This window comes from Panulirus ornatus, chromosome 58 (assembly GCF_036320965.1).
Source record: "Panulirus ornatus isolate Po-2019 chromosome 58, ASM3632096v1, whole genome shotgun sequence".
Lineage (NCBI taxonomy): Eukaryota > Metazoa > Arthropoda > Malacostraca > Decapoda > Palinuridae > Panulirus > Panulirus ornatus.
In genome coordinates this window covers 5504392-5526891 of record NC_092281.1, presented here as the reverse complement: position 1 = coordinate 5526891, position 22500 = coordinate 5504392, and the positions used below count along the sequence as shown (strand labels likewise).

The following is a 22500-nucleotide window of genomic DNA, read 5'->3' as shown; positions in this document are numbered from 1 at the left end:
GTATTTACACGACAGAAAGCTGAGGCTGGGAGACTGCTTGGCCCAGCTGGGTATGTGGCACACTGGCGGACGCACGAACGAACGTACCCTGGGCCAGCCTCAAGGGAAAGTATGATCTCGGTAATTGTCGGCAAGTTGACTGAACTTTTGGATAAGAATCTGGGCGTCAGTTTGGCCAGTGAGCCAAGATGATATCTGATGATGAGCTGCTGGTGATGACCAGATAACCTGGGGTTGCCAGCGAGGACGAATTACAAGGTTGGGGCGTCTTCAGCTGGGCGCCATCGCAGCTTTCTTCTTTTGGCCGTGTTCTGACGGTGTCATCCGCCTTAGGCCTCTCTCTCTCTCTCTCTCTCTCTCTCTCTCTCTCTCTCTCTCTCTCTCTCTCTCTCTCTCTCTCTCTCTCTCTCAGGCGCAAATCTTAGGCTTTTCGTCCATCACGTCGACAACACACGTTCCTCGGGTCAGTCACTGACCCAACTCTCACGTAACTCGATCCTGCTCCGCTTGTAGATGGACGGGGATGGTGATCAATAATATATAAACAAACAGTTCGATCATCTAAGAAATAAGCAGGGAGATCAGGGGTCACATACATCCTTCTCTTGGCTCTCGTCAACTGTGGTCGCAAAGAACCTTCAGTTCGAAGTTCATATTTTCAGCAGCGGACACCAGGAATTACGTAGTCAGAAATAACTGCTCCACCATGAGAGCGGCGACCCCTGCCTGCTCCGTACAATGTGGGAAGAAGGCCGCGCAGACCTGACGCCTGCCGGAGAAAGCTGGGCAGGTCAGCTGTGGCCTCTACGACACTAGTAGACATCACTCTGAGCGAGAAACCAGATCGATGTTCTTTCTGAAGGCCTCACGAAGTCCATTAGTTAACCCAGCGTGTCCCAAGATACAGAGCCGATCTCTTGCCGGATGAAGATCGATGTGAATGGCTTGGGTTCCATCGGAGCTCATGATGCGCTCTACGGGTACTGAATGCACGTGATTCACTGAACAATATGCTTGAATATATTGATCTGAAAATTGGAAAATGGACTTCAGTGTCAAGCATTGCCCTATACAGTTGATGTCAAAGGTTCATCGATCAACATTTCGTCTAATATTTTCTCACCTTTTTTTTTTCTTTCGTTATATTTTCTAAATTTTGATTCCTTCCGGAATTGGAGAGACAAATGGCATATAGTTAAAGCTTAATTGTTCACAATATTTTCTTTGTTTCGTCTTGTGTTTGTTTCGTTATATCCGTAATTATACAAATTTACGATTATTTTGAATGAGCAAACTCGAATATGGAATCAATTGTAATTTTTCAGCAACGTTAAACCAGTGACACATCTATTCATCACTAGAGACCTCCTCCCCGGCTTCTCCGTGTAGTAGAAAAGTCTCTCTCTCTCTCTCTTGACTGTGTGCTGTACATAAATCTACGTTTTGCTTCCCTCCTGTGTGCAACAGAGAACTCTCTCTCTCTGCTCCAGTCTTTCTGTGACGGGAGTTTCTTCCTCTAACGTTTCCGGACACGAAATTAACTTTGCCAGTAACCTGATTAGGTTGACGGAGGGAGGGCGCTGCCTCATCAACTGAACCTGCCCACACCTGACTGAGGCCACAGACCACTCGTGTGTGTGTGTGTGTGTGTGTGTGTGTGTGTGTGTGTGTGTGTGTGAGTGTGTGTGTATGTAGCTAGTTACCAGGATCAAGGTGGACATACCGGAGTTTAAACAGTCTGTCGTAAGCCATCACTCTGTTTCTCTCTCTCTCTCTCTGTTGGGGATGAGAGAGCTTGGGAAGTGAGTCAGTTGTTGTTCGCTGATGATACAGCGCTGGTGGCTGATTCATGTGAGAAACTGCAGAAGCTGGTGGCTGAGTTTGGTAAAGTGTGTGGAAGAAGAAAGTTAAGAGTAAATGTGAATAAGAGCAAGGTTATTAGGTACAGTAGGGTTGAGGGTCAAGTCAATTGGGAGGTGAGTTTGAATGGAGAAAAACTGGAGGAAGTGAAGTGTTTTAGATATCTGGGAGTGGATCTGGCAGCGGATGGAACCATGGAAGCGGAAGTGGATCATAGGGTGGGGGAGGGGGCGAAAATTCTGGGGGCCTTGAAGAATGTGTGGAAGTCGAGAACATTATCTCGGAAAGCAAAAAATGGGTATGTTTGAAGGAATAGTGGTTCCAACAATGTTGTATAGTTGCGAGGCGTGGGCTATGGATAGAGTTGTGCGCAGGAGGGTGGATGTGCTGGAAATGAGATGTTTGAGGACAATGTGTGGTGTGAGGTGGTTTGATCGAGTGAGTAACGTAAGGGTAAGAGAGATGTGTGGAAATGAAAAGAGCGTGGTTGAGAGAGCAGAAGAGGGTGTTTTGAAGTGGTTTGGGCACATGGAGAGGATGAGTGAGGAAAGATTGACCAAGAGGATATATGTGTCGGAGGTGGAGGGAGCAAGGAGAAGAGGGAGACCAAATTGGAGGTGGAAAGATGGAGTGAAAAAGATTTTGTGTGATCGGGGCCTGAACATGCAGGAGGGTGAAAGGAGGGCAAGGAATAGAGTGAATTGGAGCGATGTGGTATACCGGGGTTGACGTGCTGTCAGTGGATTGAATCAAGGCATGTGAAGCGTCTGGGGTAAACCATGGAAAGCTGTGTAGGTATGTATATTTGCGTGTGTGGACGTATGTATATACATGTGTATGGGGGGGGGTTGGGCCATTTCTTTCGTCTGTTTCCTTGCGCTACCTCGCAAACGCGGGAGACAGCGACAAACTATAAAAAAAAAAAAAATATATTTATATATATATATATATATATATATATATATATATATATATATATATATATATATATATATATATATCCATACTTCCATACTATTCGCCATTTCACGCATTAGCAAGGTAGCGTTTACAACAGAGGGCTGGGCCTTTGAGGGAATATCCTCACCTGGCCCCTTTCTCTGTTCCTTCTTCTGGAAAATTGAAAAAAAAAAAGAGAGGGGAGGATTTCCAGCCACCCGCTCCTTCCCCTTTTAGTCGCCTTCTACGACACGCAGGGAATACGTAGGAAGTATTCTTTCTCCCAGGTGGCTAGATAAGGATGGCATTGTGTCTGTCCCCTTCATAAGGGTGTGTATGTGATTGATTTATCGCATTACAAAGACATGTCATCGATGAATTTAAGGCAATCCTCTGCTGTGTGAAGCTACTGTGCTGTGTTGTGCTGTGGCAACCTGGTGTCGAAGATAAAGAGCTTGATTGTTGACTTCCTCTTGGCATCTCTCTCTACCGCCACATCAGACCCAAAACATGGCGAACTAAAGGACACACATTTATCACGGGAATGTACCCAAGGCAACTCGTACTCCAGGCAAAAACTAAATCAGGTCATGACGTAATAAGCTAACCCAGGTACTACTTGCAAGAAGATTTCACTATTTTCTAACTGGTTACGTACGTTTTGGCCTCTTCTCAGTTGTCTTCACACGGAGCCACGTACCGCCACACGGACGCACCTTGAGCCCTGAGGCATTAATGCACTCTTGGGGGTACATGAGCAACAGTCCTTAGAGCATCACTACCAACCAAGATGTGAGTGCCAGGTCTCCAGTGGATCAAATTTCTCTACCTTCTCCATCTTTCACAGGGCGGCAGGACTCGTATCTTGATGAGGTTCCTGCAACACTCAGGCAGCTGGCCACGTCCAACGGTGGGAACCACAGGTCATAAAGTGTTGTGTTGTTGTGTGTGCGTCTATGTACAGAAAGTGCAGGGCAGTTGTGTAGTAAATGCTCGGTGTCTTCTTTATGGTAGATGCGTCGTGGTCATGAAGGGTCTGGTGGTATGTTGACCCGATGTTTGTAGTGTTGTAGTGGTAAGTGATGATGGCCAGATCGTAAGCGGGAGACCATGACTTGTGTTTGTCTGGGAAGTGTGGTGTCTGCTGGGTGTATGTTCGCAAAGTTGAAATTTAAGATTGTTTGTGTGTGTGTGTGTGTGTGTGTGTGTGTGTGTGTGTGTGTGTGAGTAAGGAGTGTATTGTGTAGATAGTAGTAGGTTGGGTTTAGTGGATATAAGTCGGGTATAGTGGATGTAGGTTGGGTGTAGTGGATGTATGTTGGGTGTAGTGGATGTAGGCTGGGTGTAGTGGGTGTAGGCTGGGTGTAGTGGATGTAGGCTGGGTGTAGTGGATGTAGGCTGGGTGTAGTGGATGTAGGCTGGGTGTAGTGAGTGTAGGCTGGGTGTAGTGGATGTAGGCTGGGTGTAGTGGATGTAGGCTGGGTGTAGTGAGTGTAGGCTGGGTGTAGTGGATGTAGGCTGGGTGTAGTGGGTGTAGGCTGGGTGTAATATACAACACTGGTAACCGTACTTGTACGATGCCGGAGACACTGGTATCAACACGACTAAGACGGACATCAACATTTCTCGGTTGTTGTTCACGTGGTCTCGTGTGCCACGGATGGACGTCATCATTATAGGCCGCTGGTGAAGCCTCGTGTGACCCACTGAACTGAATGAAATGTAACGAATTCCTCCACGTGCTGCACATAACGATTACCAGACCTACACTGTGCAGAGAATCACCACCAGCGAGCCACCACAGTCGAAAACCCTACGTATTGTAAAGTGAAAACGACCCTTCCCGGCCGTGCCTCTACTGCTGCGTAATAACTATGATTTTCTGAATGAATAACTGGGCAGGTTGGCGAGCCATCGCATCCCAGAAAGAACCGCTCGTCTCCACTAATTTTCGTTCATGGATATTGGGTGGGAGGTTAGGTTGTCCGGAGAATGTTGAAGTGAGCGTGCAGCCTGCTGGGAGGGGGTCGAGTAACGGAGCGGGAAGCGCCAATCGTCCCCCCCTCCCCCCCTCCCCCCTCCCCCCCTCCCCCCGGTAGCCTAGAATGGCGGCATGTTTAGATGAAATCTGATTTGTTGTCAACATCGTCCTCACCTGTTTTGTGGGTCAAAAGGAGATCTACTTACCCGAGGATCAATGTCTGTGAAAGAGTCCTAGTGTGACCCAAGAACTTTCTAAAGGCTGAGCTACATCCAGTAGCAGAGAAATGTGCACTCCTTTGGAGTGAGTAGTTCTTAGATGAGAATGTACTCCCAGTAATACAGGCAGCCTCGCTAAAGGTGACTTCACTTGCGGTGTAACCTTGAGCAGTAGTTTGATATATATATATATATATATATATATATATATATATATATATATATATATATATATATATATATATATATATATATATATTTATTTATTTATTTATTTTGCTTTGTTACTGTCTCCTGCGTTTGCGAGGTAGCGCAAGGAAACAGACGAAAGAAATGGCCCAACCCACCCCCATACACATGTATATACATACACGTCCACACACGCAAATATACATACCTATACATCTCAATGTACACATATATATACACACACAGACACGTACATATATACCCATGCACACAATTCACACTGTCTGCCTTTATTCATTCCCATCGCCACCTCGCCACACATGGAATACCTTCCCCCTCCCCCCTCATGCGTGCGAGGTAGCGCTAGGAAAAGACAACAAAGGCGCCATTCGTTCACACTCAGTCTCTAGCTGTCATGCAATAATGCCCGAAACCACAGCTCCCTTTCCACATCCAGGCCCCACACAACTTTCCATGATTTTACCCCAGACGCTTCACATGCCCTGATTCAATCCACTGACAGCACGTCAACCCCGGTATATATATATATATATATATATATATATATATATATATATATATATATATATATATATATATATATATGAACAGAGAAGGGGGCCAGGTGAGGATATTCCCTCAAAGGCCCAGTCCTCTGTTCTTAAAGCTACCTCACTAACGTGGGAAATGGCGAAGTTATATATATATATATATATATATATATATATATATATATATATATATATATATATATATATATGAACAGAGAAGGGGGCCAGGTGAGGATATTCCCTCAAAGGCCCAGTCCTCTGTTCTTAAAGCTACCTCACTAACGTGGGAAATGGCGAATAGTTATATATATATATATATATATATATATATATATATATATATATATATATATATATATATATATATATATATGTATATATATATATAGTATTTCTTTTTTCTTTCATACTTATTCGTTGTTTCCCTTGTTTGCAAAGTAGCGTCAGGAACAGATGAAGAAGGGCCACAACCGCTCACACAATCTCTAGCTGTCATGTGCAGTGTGCCGAAACTACAGCTCCCTATCCACAAACAGACCTTTCCCTTGGTTCACCCTGACCGCTTCATATGTCCTGGTTCAGTCTACTGACAGCACGACGACCCCAGTATACCACATCGTTTTAGTTCACTCTATCCTGTGCACGCCACTCACCTTCCTGCATGTTCAGGCGGCGATCGCTCAAAATCTTTATCATTCCATCCTTCCATCTCCATTTGCTCATCCGCTTCTCCTTGTTCCCTCCACCTCTGACTCCAAGAGCTGTCGCTTGTCATGCTTCCTCAGGGAATATGGTATGATATACTGTCGTCCCTCAAGATGGGAGCTATGTTTGATTTATGGTGACTTGCATGTCATGTGAGAATGCAAGAGTAGGCGATGTGACCGTTTAGGATAGTATTAGGGGCTTGGGTATCTATTATGAATGAAAATGGTGACCAACTGGTGAAACTGTGTGCTAGAATCGACTGGTGATTAGGAATACCTGGTTTAAAAAGAGGAGCACACATAAGTTTACGCGGGTGAGTGAGTAAGTTGGCATTATTGGTCTGTGTCTTAACTGATAATCGTCAAGGAGAACTTTGATTTAAATATGCTGAGAGGGGCGGCTGCTTGGATGGTTGTCTGATAACGTTTGGTGGAGCGAGGGTGACACTTGAGGAGAGATTATCTGGAAGGGAAGAGGTTGGTGATAGTGACTGGACTTGGAAAAGAGTATTTTCCGATTGCATACCAAGAGAGATTGGATGAAAAATGGCTAAAGGTGAGAGGAAACGAAACGAGGAGAATGAGTGAGGAATTGTAGGTATTTAGGGTAGCAGTGACTACATGTGCAAAAGTGTGTGGCATGTGATTGGGAGCTGAACAACAGGAAGCGAAAGGAAGTCAAAAGAAAGGTGCAGCGGCTGAGAATGAGGGAATATGCATTGGGTGAGCAGTATCGCCATACTTAAGGAAAATTACGAAAATGTTGGGAAAGGAAGTGAACCGAGTTAGAAGAACAAGAGAAGAATTCGGACCATCGACGAAGGGAGCAGATGTGGAAGTGGTAAGCGACAATCCAGAGGTGCTCAGATATGCTGGAGGCCCTCCATGCTCACTTGTGTTGGCAGCCCTTCGTGCTCAGGTATGTTGGAAGACCCCAGCCATGCTCGTGAATGCTGGAAACGCCCCCGTCTTAGAAGACCCGTTAGGTCTGAACTCTGGGAATGCTCGCGTCTTTTCAGTGTGAGGAGGAACTGTGGAGCAGAGGCGGTGAGGCAGGTTACATGTTGTATATAAGTTGATTTCCCGGGCGGCCCGGACTGGCATCACGGCCGGGTGATGATCGCTACTGTAAACCGGGACTGTCAAGGAGTACAAGTGACTATCTTCGAGACAGATGAGGACGGACAAAGGTGACAGTTGATAATCTGCGTTACAAGTGAGGACTGTCAAGGGGTACAGTTGAGAGTGTGTGGTACAGTGTGAGGGTCAGCAGTACAGACAATCGGACGTACAGACGATGATAGCCTGGGAAGCGGGGCATGTGGTCCGCCACCCACCACTTCCCGCCCCGGCAACCAGCGCCAAGTTCGACTCGTGCTGGTGGCGGCTCAGGTCGCCTGTCGTCGGAGCGAAAGGGCCAAGGAACGGATGTCACGTTCAGTGGGTCGTGCTAGAGTCGTCCTCGCTACTACCACTACAGCTGTAGCAGGAGGGTGGGAGGAAGGGGGAACAATCTCCATCTCACGCAGATTTAAGTAGGTTACCATTGTGTGTGTGTGTGTGTGTGTGTGTGTGTGGGTGGGTGGGTGGGTGACACGACGCCTCTCACAAGGGAAGATACAAACTACATAACGTTATGCCATATTGCTATTACCCACGCTTACACGCACACACACACACACACACACACACACACACACACACACACACACACACGGACTTTTGTGGTTTAGTGGTTAGCGTCACTGACCATATTTCATGTAACAAGCCCGCCGCATGGGTTCGAATCTTGGGCGCAGCAGCCGACCCACTCCCAACCCAAGAGTTCATCATCCCCTTAGGGGCTAGTCGATGAATTGGTACCTAGCTGAGTGATGCCTTCGTGATTGTCCTGACATAGTCCGTTTGTGTGTCTGTGTAATAACAACAATAATGATCATCATTTAAAGATAACCATGTGAAATCAGGTCCTCAGGTGGCAGGACGGATGGTGGTGGTGGTGTGGTCAGGAACATGGAGAGAGGGCTGAAGCTACTGCCACCTCCATACTCACAAGTGCACACCGCCACATTCCGTTCAGCATGACAGTCTACCTCACCTGCCGCTGGAGGACTTGCGGACCCCGGGTCACTGCGCATTTTAACACCCTTGAAGTCATAGCTAAAGTTTGGAGTTCATACAGAGTATATGTTGTTGGGTATGTCGTCAGTGGTGTCCGCACGAGTGTGACTCATTCCTTCCCCATCCGTTAGCAGTGCTTGCCAATGCGAACCGAAGTCAGGTCAAGTACTGTACGTTCTAAGCAAAGCATCTGCAAGGAACCGGTGGAACAATGAAAGCAGTGCGCTGTGGGGACACCACGAGTAGCCCATCCATTGTGGCGGACCATTGGACCATACTGACCTCCAGCAGTGTATACTACTATACATGGGCCCACTTCATCCGTTCCTGCAGACCACAGCGTCGTGAGAACATCCATAGATATATAGAAGCCGAAGATATTGATATGTAACTCTCCATTGACGTGTGTGAGACACTGGTGCCAGACACGAACAAGAGCTGCTCCCCACAGTTGCCAAGCCTCCCAGTAATTAACTTTTGCTCAGCCAGCCTGACCTCTCGTCCCATCAGACTCGACATCGTAAAATGTTTGGGTTTCATTCTTAACACCGTCAAGTACAGATGTTAACTCGGGGTAACACCGGCTCCTTGACCACGTCGGGAGACCCGGGTAACCAAATGGTTGTAACGTCTGTATACATAATCTCTCCAGTGTCACAGTCTCAACAAACATAATGTTTAAGACATTCCACCGACGTCCCACTTTTTACACGACCTTCGACAACTCCAGGATGTCTGGCAACGTTTTTATTCAAGCGGGAAAACGTTCCCGGCGGTTGTGACGAAATGGCTCCATTAACTCACCTTAACGACGGATCGTACTACAACATAACGTCCACAGATGCGTATAAAACCGCTCTCAGGGAGACATGAGCAGCTCTCTCACCGTGTGACACTGAGGTAACGACACGTAACACCTTCAACAGCGCAAAGTACAGAGAAAGTTCGCTCCAAGCAGACAAACACTGTTGGCCGCGGGCATCAGGCGCCTGTGTACACTCACCACAAGACAGACTTACAGCAGTGGACACTGTACCTACCCCACGCAGACATGGCTGTGTGTGACGACGAGTGACAACACTGTGCACAACAAACGTTAGTATACATAAAGAACAACAAATGTATGTATACATGACAAACAAACATATGCATACATGACAAACATATGTATACATAACAAAAAAAATCATTATGTATGAAAAGCCACAAATTGGACTGTGCATGGTATGCAACATGAATTACCGTGCATAAAACCAGCAGATATTAGCAATGGATAACAACCTTTAGGCATCACTTTGCATAAAGCAAGCATAACGCTCCCATAATGTATTAGAACATGACCACCATCATCTCTTCATGAGATATGCATGACGAAGCCATGGGGCGTGCACTGCATGACGCTCCCGTCAACAAGGCCAGGCCAGTGGTAGCGGCCCTCATGTCCAGTGGGGCGGCAGGGGAGCGCCGGAACGCGATCACAAGACCACATCACGTAGCTCCTCACGCCACCTTCCCTTCCGTCTGCCGGGGTGACTGTGCCCACGATGATGACTAATGATCCGACGTGTGTGTGTGTGTGTGTGTGTGGAGGGGGGGGGGGAGACGTGCTCCAGTTCTGTACATATGGGGCTGCACGTGCACCTATTCTATTTGTCATGAAGTACACGTGCACTTGCTCTGTTTGTTTAGGAGTGCACGTGTGCCTGTTATTTGTGTGAGGGAGGACGTACTCCTACTGTGTACGTGTGCTGTGCACTTGCTTCTAGGTGGGGTGCACGTGAACGTGCTCTATACCTGCTTCCGCTCATTGCCTGGACTTTCTGACGATGCAGTCATGACTTGGTCGTGTTGATAGTTGGTTTGATGATGGTCTTTTACCCGGTCATGGGGAAGAACACTTCCATGACGCACCAGGAACTGCAGTGATGACCGCGCGCACACGCCAGCACCCTCGACTACACACACACACACACACGCACACACACACACACACACACACACACACACACCAGAATCGATCCGCAGTGGAAAAATTCCAACGACCAGATGTGGATTACTGGGTCAAGTTAATATTTTAGTTTGTGGTGGTGATGGTGGTGGCTGACTGGGCGGTGGTGATGGTGGTGGCTGGCTGGGCGGTGGTGATGGTGGTGGCTGGCTGGGCGGTGGTGATGGTGGTGGCTGACTGGGCGGTGGTGATGGTGGTGGCTGGCTGGGCGGTGGTGATGGTGGTGGCTGGGTGAGCGGTGGTGATGGTGGTGGCTGACTGGGCGGTGGTGATGGTGGTGGCTGGCTGGGTGGTGGTGATGGTGGTGGCTGGCTGGGCGGTGGTGATGGTGGTGGCTGGCTGGGTGGTGGTGATGGTGGTGGCTGACTGGGCGGTGGTGATGGTGGTAGCTGGCTGGGCGGTGGTGATGGTGGTGGCTGGGTGAGCGGTGGTGATGGTGGTGGCTGACTGGGCGGTGGTGATGGTGGTGGCTGGCTGGGCGGTGGTGATGGTGGTGGCTGACTGGGCGGTGGTGATGGTGGTGGCTGGCTGGGCGGTGGTGATGGTGGTGGCTGGCTGGGTGGTGGTGATGGTGGTGGCTGGCTGGGCGGTGGTGATGGTGGTGGCTGGCTGGGCGGTGGTGATGGTGGTGGCTGGCTGGGCGGTGGTGATGGTGGTGGCTGGCTGGGTGGTGGTGGTGGTGGTGGCTGGCTGGGCGGTGGTGATGGTGGTGGCTGGCTGGGCGGTGGTGATGGTGGTGGCTGGCTGGGCGGTGGTGATGGTGGTGGCTGGCTGGGTGGTGGTGATGGTGGTGGCTGGCTGGGCGGTGGTTCAGTCGGTAACGTCCGTATCAGCTGCCCTAGAGTCTGCCCCACAGGAGCTTAAGCCCTGTGCCCTAGGGGAGCTGTAGCACCTGCACCAGCCCTGGGGAAGCTGGAACACCTTCACTATCCCTGGCGTGCTCCGGGGAAGCTGGAGCACCTGCCGTACACCAACCCCAGAGGAAGTCCGCTAATAGTGGGGACGGCCAACCTACCCTCCTCAGTACTTGATTTAGCTCATGTCAGTATGAATAGATCACATGATAGATGTTTCTCTGAATATCATTCCACATTCCACCCACATGTGTGGTCAGCCACCCGTGCTGGCCCGCGTTCACCGCAGTCCGTCATGGCTGGGATGAGGAAGCAGCTGGGAAGATGTTGGTACCAGGCGGGTAAACACACACTCTCGTCGTGTGACCCACTTTCCCGCGGCCGCCGGGTCTGTCCTGCCCGGGTCCCCCGCCGCTCGCTACCCACCTCCGTAAGTGGGTCAAGGTAAATATGTCGCTGACGGTGGGCCTCCCGGTATATGTTTTAGATAATGTGGGATAAGAAGACGCGATAATCTTACAGATGTCAAACAATTATACCGAACGGAAGATGAAAAACTGCTGAGGATTCAGACGTTGGACTACGGAAGCGTCAGCCCGTAGTACCGTATGAAGTGATTTTTTAATGTTACAGTGCCACGTATCACTGAAACAACAGTAGTACTCTCAGAACACTCAAGGATAAAGCTCAGGGCATGTTATTATCTGGCCCTATAGACTGGCAACAAGCATCAAAATTCCAAAAAAAGATTAAGTACGGAGTTTCTCTGAATACCTGGGTGCATGCTAGCTAGTGCCGTAGTCCTACTCGGATGACGTCGTACTGCTCACTAAATATCTTCACGCGAGCTCTCAACGCTTGGCTGGTACAAGATATAAGTAGAGTTTCATGTGCTCGAACTGCAAACAGCCATTCAGACAGAGAGCGATCAAAGATGTTTCATTTTTTGTAGGGATATGATGCAACGTGGAACCCTCCTCCCCATAACCTGCTCCTTCCTCAATACCACAAATACTGTCGGCTTCACCTATATACAAGACTGTTCCCCAGCAGTGTTAACACCTCGTTGATAACTATATACAAGACTGTTCCCCAGCAGTGTTAATACCTCGTTGATTATTTTTAACACTTATCATTACACCGATCAAATGCCTGTCATTTACCCTCTGGGGTGGGAGGGGAATATAATCGACCGATGAACAGCCTTCCCCGCGCAAGCAGCCAATCTTCTTGCCAATCAGAGCACTTCCTGTCGTTTTGATTCTAACGTGACGCGTTTAGGAACATGAACATCTCAGCACCACTGGCCATGTCACAGCATGGCTAATGTACCGTTACAAAAGTTCCTCCTGCAGATCACATCGGACGTAGAGGGTAACAGATGTTTACTGATTAAAAAGCTTCTTCCCTTGCATGTGGACATGCCTTTGGATGTGGTTAGTCCTTGAATATAATTTCCTGTAGGTAGGTAGGTAGGTAGGTAGGTAGGTAGGTAGGAAAGTAGGTAAGTAGGTAGGTAAGTAGGTAGGTAGGTAATTAGGTAGGTAGGTAGGTAGTTACGCACTATTCATCGGTCAACATGCACAAGCATTCATAGTTTCAATAGTTTTATTTTCAAACTTTAGATTGACCTCATGTTAGCAAGTTGATATCTTTCAGAAGTCTTCAATGTTCTACAGAGGTGTGATTAGTGATGGTGTGTTTAGCATCGCAGGTGAAATTATTCATCTATTTCGGTATAAAGTAAATGAAGTGATATTCCATGATAATGAATCACCCAAGAGATATCTTTCTTGCGCTTCTTGTGGCTCCTGGAAATGTAGGTCAAATATCATTCCGATCCGTTAGCTTATAAATCTTACAGTAGGCCTCGCTACCCAGACGTGCTTTGGGCATTCTCTCTTATTTTCACTCACTGAGGTATACATAGTCACCGATTCTCCACAAGTGTTTGAACACGAACGGAGTAATAAGAAATTCTAGCTGGAAAGTTGGGGTAGCGTGAGGCTGCCGGTGTTGCCATATGATCCTCCATCCTCATGGTTATATCCACAGAAAACTTGGCATTAGGTAATGAGAACAACATGTTCAAGTGTATTTCTCACAAACGAAATTCCGGGTTTCATGATTGAAGAATGAAAATATGGATTCTTTCCCTGTTGAAGGTAATCGGGACACAGTCGTTGTAAGGACTCGAGAACATCGTGCCCATAATATTCAACCTCAAAAGTCTTTTCTCCGTTGGCTGGAGGCATAACATGATATTGGGATGAAATGAAATTCCGATATTATTGTTGGACAAAATAACAGCCTTTGAACTCTCAGTTTCCAACAGTGGCTGATATGACGTTAGTAAACAATTTGTGCATAAGAGTTGATAGATTATAAGTGTTTGTTAGATTTTTCGTGGTTTATATATCATATTGATCATAAGTGGTATTACTCAGAGGAGTAGCAAGTTGTGCTGTAGTGGACCCGCTTGACGAAGAGTATACTTTCCAACTGCGTTATGGCAAGATTATGCCCAGCATTCCCAGACGGTCAAGTGTGATCTTACCTTACTGTACACTGGGGAGAAAGTTATCCACTCGTGGAGCCCACAGTCTCAAACTTTCTCTTTTTCGTGCGACTTTTTAAACTCATTCGGTGTCAGTCTTCACCGTTTTCATCTCGTATTTTATCCTTCTTATTCATTATCGATATCATTGTAGTGCTTCTTTACGTATTTCTCATCACGTTTCTTGCATATTTTCTTGTGATTTGTGGTTGTATCATCATTAAACTGATTTAGAATCTTGAAGGCTGTGATCAAGTCACGCTTTAACCTTCTCTTTTACATGATCGTAAATTAATAGCCTCTAAACTCTGACCCTTCGTTCATTAACGTGAGAAACCATCATTGTTGCTCTCCTCTGGACTTACCGTTACACTTGTTCGTGCTTCCCTAAATTCAAAGCCAAACTTTACGTACATATTCCAGTGGACGTAAGTCTTACGTGCGTTATGAGCAGATAACCCAATATTTCCTTATCAGTCTTCGGAAAAAACATTTTAAGTACTTGCCAGTAAGCATTGTTTTTTCTTTACATTCTGACGACGTTATGTTCTGGCAGCACACTAGGCGCTGTGTCGACGCAGATACCCGTTACTTGTTTCCTGTTAGATCGTATTTATATCGAGGCTTTTCTCTTCTGTGTCCTGTTGCTATTACTTCCCCTTTATCCCCTTTCATCGTTCATTTATCAAACCAGTTTTGGAGCTTGTTCAAGTACATTTGTAAGATGATGCAGTCCTTGTCATTCATTACGCCTCTGGTAATGTTAACATCATTTTTCAAACATGCTTGTCCGTTTGGCGAGTCATAAATATATATCACGACGAGGAGCGGTCCCAAGCTGAGCCTCGCGGAGCCGCTCGGCTGGTAACCACCACCTCTTTCGAGAAGGCTCCTCGGGTATTGGCTGCCTGTCTGTGTGTCTCCTGTAAGAGCGTGGTGGCAAGGTGCTGGAAGGTGTAGTACAGGCCGCCGTGTAGGGGTTTATGGCCACATGTAACGTGTGGTAACTGAGGCTTGGTGGGGTGGGTGGGGTAAAATGATGGATAAGGCTGACAGTTGAATGGAGGAACCCGCTGGGCAACGTTGGATGCAGGAGTGAGAGGAGAGAGTGAGTGGGACGGACAGAGAAATTTAAGTAAAGGACAAGAAGGAATTAAAGATTAATGATAAAAGGCGAATAAAACAATAATGTAATGGATGAAATGGTGAGGCAGAAGGATAGGTTAGTGACAATGATGAATTATATATCATGAACAAGAATACTTCGAGGATACATTAATGATTCAACTGTAGTACGCCTGGAGGAGGTATTAGTAAAGTACACTTTCTTAAAGAGAAACATGAGGCGGTGAGGGTCTGGCTAGCGTATAAAGGGAAAATCATCATCATCAGAAAAATGTAAGTAAGGTTTCCTGGGCAGGTGTGCTGGGTGTTGCGGTTGTGCACATTCACAACGCCAGTTTGACTGCTAGTGTTTTTTAGAAGGACTTGTGAACCTCGTTAGTTGAGACACAGGGTTAACTCGGGCGGGAAGATGTGCGTGCACCACGGAATTACGCTCAGGCAGGTACTGGAGAAAGTTTCAGAAAAAAGGAATAAAGTTCACGTAGACTTTACGGAATGAGTTTAATGTGTACAGTGCAGAACTAATACACTGATAACACTGTAGAGGTGTTGGCTGAGTTCCTCAATCCATACATGGATGGTTGATGTGTGTGGATGAACTGTATCCAAATCATGATCCACCCCACAGAGATGGTTATACAGTGGAAGATGATAAAGACGAAACTCCAATGTAGGTGGAGCTATGGAGGAGACGGAGAGACAGGTCCTAGAGTTGTCATATAGAGTTTGTTGTGGATGAGGAAAGTTAGTGTTGCTGGAGAATTAAGTCAATGTTGGAGGAAACGCGGGCGGGGAAATACACTTCCGTTTTCTTAACCTAAATCAATGAAGCTTATCAATTTACTGGTAATGTGTGAGAAAGAGAGAGTAGCAAAGGAAAAAAGAAAGAAATACATATAAAAAATAGTGAAACTTACCAAGGAAAGGGACGTCTATCGTGAGAGAAAAAAGAATTGAAATGTACTAAACAAAAGTGTGAGAAATGCAAATGAGGAAAAAGGTAAAAATTAAAGATAAAATATAGATGTAGAAAGAAACATGAGGGGCAAGAAAGAGACCCGGAAGCTATGGTCATCAATTACTTCCAGGTGATTTTGAATCATTATAGTCTACTGGTTTGTTAAAGAATAGAAGAAACGAAGCATCTCTACATGTAATGTGTTGTATCACACGTTGACACAAGTTAGTACAAAATGTTTTCCAAGTCTTATGATAACTGCGTCCAGTGCGACCACCTGCAGTGATCAGGTCGGAGGCGTGATGAGTGAGGGTAACAATAGCTCGTCACGCCTCACTTTCTGTAGAGCAAGTGTTAGAGAGCAAGAGTTTGCCCTCGTGAAGCGAGGGTCCGGAAACATGGCGGGGTTACGGAAAGTAATGAAGTGAAGTTGTGAGAAACAGAGAACAGGAGAATGAGAGTCAGAGAGAGAGAGAGAGAGAGAGAGAGAGAGAGAGAGAGAGAGAGAGAGAGAGAGAGAGACGGTGGTGGGAGTGACCAAAAAAGAGAATGTCATCAGGAAGGAAGGAGTTGCGTGTTTTGTGTCAGGTGAAGAGTTGGTGCACGTCGCTGTGCCAGGGGAAAGAAGGTTCACAAGGGCAAAACAATACTGGATGATCCTCTAGGGCGAGCATCAGTACTTGCTGGGTGGTACCGGGGAGAACCTTTTGAATGGACCGAGTTGTGTGGGCTGGGTGGTGGTGGGAAACAGGATTGTGTGATTGGAAGGGTAATGAGGGGGGGGAGGGGGGGACTGGGTGGATTATGAAGAAACGAGGCTGGGGAAGGTAAGATTTTACAACCGGAAGTAGCGTATGTCTTCGTATTTCCGGTCTGCTTTTGCTTTTATACTTTTTCATGACCTTACAACTTTCTGAGTGGGTTAGGATGATGTCCACAGTTTGTCACAAGCCTCACGCTGGCATCATGAAACATGTAAATAGCATTTTTCACCTGATGGTCATCTTATTTCTGTTAGAAATATCTCGAAGAACTGTTCACTGTCTTGTCATCGATCTGTTTTGAAAAACGCAAACGTCCTCTTGTGTGTACAAAGTAGGCAAATTCAAGACCTCTAGTCTTCCCTGTAACTCATCTCTCTTAATTCCGCTGGCATCTTTCATGCTATCTTCTGGACCTTTTTGCATTAGTTCTTTGTGCTTCTGTAGGTGCGTTGACCAAAGTCAAGATGCATATTCTGGTTCTAGCCTTATATAAGATGTGAATAACTTGTTAATATTGACTTTCCATAAACCGGAAGGTTAATCTGATATTTGCCTGCAGACAGTTGGTCTCCTTGACTTTCTTTCCAAGTCTGGAGACAGGTTAGGGACGATGTCGACTCCCAAGTCCTTCTAACACACAGATTTCTGAAGCTCATATCCTGCTGAATAACATCACATCGATGTCTTCTTCCACTGTTACCCATCCTCATTACTTAACACTTTCTGTGGTGCAACCACATGTAGCAGCCCACCGTCGGAGTCTGGCAAGGTCCCCTTGTAAGCTGTTGTGTGTGTGTGTGTGTGTGTGTGTGTGTGTGTGTGTGTGTGTGTGTGTGTGTGTGTGTGTGTGTGTAAGCATGAAAGAAGAAATAGATGATGATATACGCGGTTAGTTTTTTTTTTTTTTTTTTTTTTTTGTCTTGACCATTGAATGACTCGTCGCTCGCCTTCCGGAGTGACTCGCTTCCTCCAGAGGTACGGCCCCAGCAGCCCCCGACGCTGCCATCCACCTAGTAACCCACATACTGGGACGCCAGGTACTTCGCTCCAGTCTCTGGTGGCTACAGCTGCCGGGATCTCATAGACTAGTTAACTCGTTTGAAGACGTTGATTGGTTGGGTGTTCTGTTGTAGGCAAGGCTGGGAGACTGTGGGGGGGGAGGTGTTCTTGGAGGTGTAGTACCATGTGGGAAGGAGGAGGTGAAGTATGTTGGAGTGTTGATGTGGAAGAATGTCGAGGTGTGTGGATGATTTATGCCCATAAACGACAGTATTGCTATCAGAGACGAAAAGTTTTTGTGGTGTCTGATTGCATCACCTGTAACCAACCCCCTTGCCCAAGTTTATCATTATAAGTGAATATCTGATGAAAGTTTCATTCATAACTGCAGGACATGTGGCACGGAGGTCACGTGTGTGCGTCAGTGTTGATCCCATGCCAGACCTCAGGCCCGGCACCTCATCCTCCACTGGTCTCGGCCATCAAGGTATCCTCAGAGGGAATCCCATGATGATCGTGTGTGTGTGTGTGTGTGTGTGTGTGTGTGTGTGTGTCTGTGTGTGTGTGTCTGTCTGTCTGTCTGTCTGTCTGTGTCTGGCCATATCAGCACCGTCTGGGCCACTCCTGTCTTCCCATATTTAGTGGATTAAACATCTCGTTTGTGTGGCGTCGTGCATCCTCCACTCTCTCCTCATTGTGTACAGTTGTGTCGACACCGAGCATAATCCTACAACAATACCCAACAGAACTGGCAGACGCTCACGGGTTGGTCAGACATTAAGTATAGGCCTGGGTTAGATATTCGTCTTGGTTCAACAAAGACCATTCTGGCTTTTAATTATGGAGATGATGGTGTTACTCCCCTACTGCACTGCTCTGAGATCTTCCGTGTTTTAATTATAGATTTATTTTTAGTGTGAACTTTGTACTTTCTCTTTACTGGACAAATATTGATTGTTGATAAAATAAGTGAATTCGTCTTCGTTCAGTTTTGTTTGTCACTTTGTGGCATACTTCTGTTATTGTTTGTCTGTCCCTCGAGAGGAGGAGCCAATGTGTTGGTGCAGCACCAATAATCCTGACTATAGTTTGTGCTACACACGGTCACCAGCCCGCACTCTGTACTCGCCCCGCGTCAAGACGACCAGTCTTTTTTATATATAACTTCCCGAGTATTTTGAAGCCTTTCTCTTTATATTTATAACAGTACAAGATAATTATTATTACATTTTATTTACATTTTTTCATTCTTATTCACATGTGTTATTTACGTTGTTGGTATCGGATTCTGTTATCTCAGGTGATCTTCATGTTATTACCCACTCCTCCGCCACACCATCATCCCTTCATTTATTATCTCGTCTGTTTCATACTTCTGTAAGGGACGGTGTGGCTTGCCACTTTCCTCTTCCTTCGCTCCTCGTCGCTTACTTTGGATGAGCTGCTCTGACTTCTAAACCCGACTCCTGACACAGCAGAGTTCACACGCGGCAAGTATGACAGTTTCCTCCTTCCTGACACTGCTTGTGATACCGTGCTTCTCACATGCAGTATGTGTCAGGACTTTCTCTCTCTCCAGAACTATCATCTCACGCCTTACTGACCCAGTTCTCTTGACTTCCTGCCAGAATCTCTGAACCACACAAGGCTTATGTCTTCTGTCTCCTGACAACCTGATATCAACTTAAGCACAGTCTTTCCTGCCTTCTTGTTTTACTTTCACGTAATGCTCAGGGAACCTGTCCCTTCTGTGTGGGCTCAGCATCTCTGCTTTAGTAACGATTCCATTTTTTCGCTTTTTTCTGCTTACTGCGATGTGGTATAGGGGGGGGGGGGTGACGTGTTGTCAATCAACAGTGGATATGAAATACTCGGTGTAAACCAAGGAAAATTCTGTGGATTTCGGCTATGGATGTAAGTCTCTGGTTTCAGTACATTATACATGTGAGCGAATGACGGGAAATACGAAAATGAGGCCGTTGTATATTTGTTCTAGACGCTATCTCGATAAAGCAGCAAAGGTAACGAAATGTAGATGAAAAATCTGTTGCTTACTCGGAAGTGTTCCACGCCTGCGCAGCAGTCACAGTCTCTTACCCGACTGCCACATAACGTCACATGTAAACAGTCATGTTCCTTGCATCGTGTGGTTGGACACAGACGAGGCACTCACCATGTACCATCCCCAGGGTGAGGTGTTTGCTGCCACGCCACCGATGACAAAGATGCCTCCACACACTGATGGGGTCTGTTCTCTCCACTATCATCGACATATCCAACTCATGAACTTAGTAATGTCCTTTACTTACGCCTGAGGAAAATCATTCATCTGTTGTATTTCAGTAAAATGCATATTGAAGGAATAGTTAATAGAAGACGTCAACTTGACTGGAAATATTTTTGATAGTGTTTTCTTGACAAAGAACTCTTATTGCAGGATAGTAAGACACTATGATTCACCTCTCTTTAGAGTTTCGAATAATAATTGGGTCCAGAATTAAATTGTTGATAAAGATAACGTGAAAGGATTTTGAATAGACATGATAGAGACTAGCTGAAGTTGAGGTCAAGAATATGAAAGATATTAGGATGTAGGTTTGAAGGACTGAGACCTTGAGAGTGGAAGTATGGGAAGGTATATCATCTTTATATGTAAAAATAATATGAAGGAAAAATGGGAAAATAACACTAGGATTGTGAATGTGGAGCCAGAGAAAAATCATATAAAACCAGGCTTGTGATTATGGAGACAGACATGGATCCATAATGCGTTTAGTAACTAGATTATGGAGACAGACATGGATCCATAATGCGTTTAGTAACTAGATTATGGAGACAGACAGACGTGTAGGGAATGTACTAACCATAGCGAGTAGGAGAGTCATCCAAGACAGTCGTAGGAGTAACATGGTCCTCGGGTGCAGTTCCTCCCAGTCTCTCTCTGTAACACATACCAGAAGGACATTTATAGATACACATCATGAACACTGTGAAACATTAATAACAAAATAAAAATTTGTAACTCCAGGTATATTCGTGTATTTCTTAACTGTGATTTGTGTTGTTGTCTGACTATGGTGTTTGATTGGTTTGTATATGTGGTTGTGTGCTTTTATGTATGCAGCTTTTGTATTTTTGTGTATAGGTTTGTTTGTTGCGTGTTCATCAGGCGTAGTTTACGGGTAATGTATGTTGCAGCTTCATGGTATGGTGGTTCCTAGGTGATCTTGTATGGTACAGGTATGTGATGTTATTGTAGCTCCGTGAGTGATGTATGGTTTGGCAATGTGTTATGGTGTTCCCCTGAAGTGGGCGTATTATATGCTCCAGCAGCCAGGGTTTCAGAACCTTCGGTTTGGAAAACTGTAATATCATTTGTAACTTAGATACATTTTCATGTGATATTTTCTATGATGTTTGTATAGTTCAGTGATGTGTCTTTTCCAGAGGGACACTGGTAGATATTCTATGTTAACACTGGTTTTTACTTGACCCTGAAGCTCATTATGATTAAACTGGCGACATAGAATCTCAGTTTTTTCTAATAAAAAAGTTTTTCATTTTGGTGTATTTCATAATATTGTTTCCATATATTGTTGTGGCGGAACTTGATACTTTTATGAAGGTTTGGTTTGATAGTTCGAAAGAGAGAGAGAGAGAGAGAGAGAGAGAGAGAGAGAGAGAGAGAGAGAGAGAGAGAGAGAGAGAGAGAATTAAGACTCCGGGACGCAAGTGGGTCAAGGGCAGCCACACGACACAACAGTGGTGAGGTTCCCGTTGTCTTCCTCTGTTTCTGTTGCCATGTTAGGGACCTGTTGATTCCCTGTTCCTGTTGCCAAGGAGAGGAGGATCTCTTCGTCTTCTGCTTTTATTGCCAGGTAAGAATCCCATTGCCTTCTTGTTTCTGTTGCCAGGGTGAGGGTCCTGTTACCTTCTTACTGTTGTTGCCAGGGTGAGGGTCCTGTTACCTTCTTACTGTTGTTGCCAGGGTGAGGGTCCTGTTACCTTCTTACTGTTGTTGCCAGGGTGAGGGTCCTGTTACCTTCTTACTGTTGTTGCCAGGGTGAGGGTCCTGTTACCTTCTTACTGTTGTTGCCAGGGTGAGGGTCCTGTTACCTTCTTACTGTTGTTGCCAGGGTGAGGGCCCTGTTACCTTCTTACTGTTGTTGCCAGGGTGAGGGACCCCTTGCGTACTTGTCTCTATTGCTAGGGTGAGGATCCTGTTGTTATCTTGTTCCTGTTGCTAGCATGTAGTTCCCTTTGCAAGCTTGTTTCTGTTGAGAACATGTTCTGGTATGGTATCAGGGTGAGGGCTATATATACTACACCAACGCCAGGTAGCGAAAGACTACACTTCACTCTGTGTCACCTTTTTATCTATTTATGATGGAGGTTGGTTCCAGCAGTCGGAGATATAGGTAGGATGGGAGATAATTTGCTCTGGATCATTGAAAATGGAGAACGTGAAGGCTTCAACCATTCCCTATGATGAACGTTGAAATCCCCGAGGTAGAGTTATTTGCTGCTTCATAATTACCGTATTATCTGTTGTTATCTTGTTATCGTTTATCGATTGTCTAAACTTGTTCAGTGTTGTTCCTCTTCATCACTTATCTGCTTTCATTAATTCATTTCTTTCGTAGTTTTTTGTTACTTATTGTTACAAGGT

General features: G+C 45.9%; 1 protein-coding gene across 1 annotated transcript in view; it reads right to left on the bottom strand.

Annotated features, from left to right (window-relative positions):
* The window catches only part of LOC139766868 (uncharacterized), a 67673-nt gene that overhangs the window by 32868 nt on the left and 12305 nt on the right, over positions 1–22500 (bottom strand). Inside the window, exon 2 of the mRNA XM_071695880.1 lies at positions 20696–20772. Within this exon, the coding sequence (XP_071551981.1) occupies positions 20696–20740 (45 nt within the window). The 5' untranslated portion in view covers positions 20741–20772. The remainder of the gene's footprint in view (positions 1–20695; positions 20773–22500) is intronic.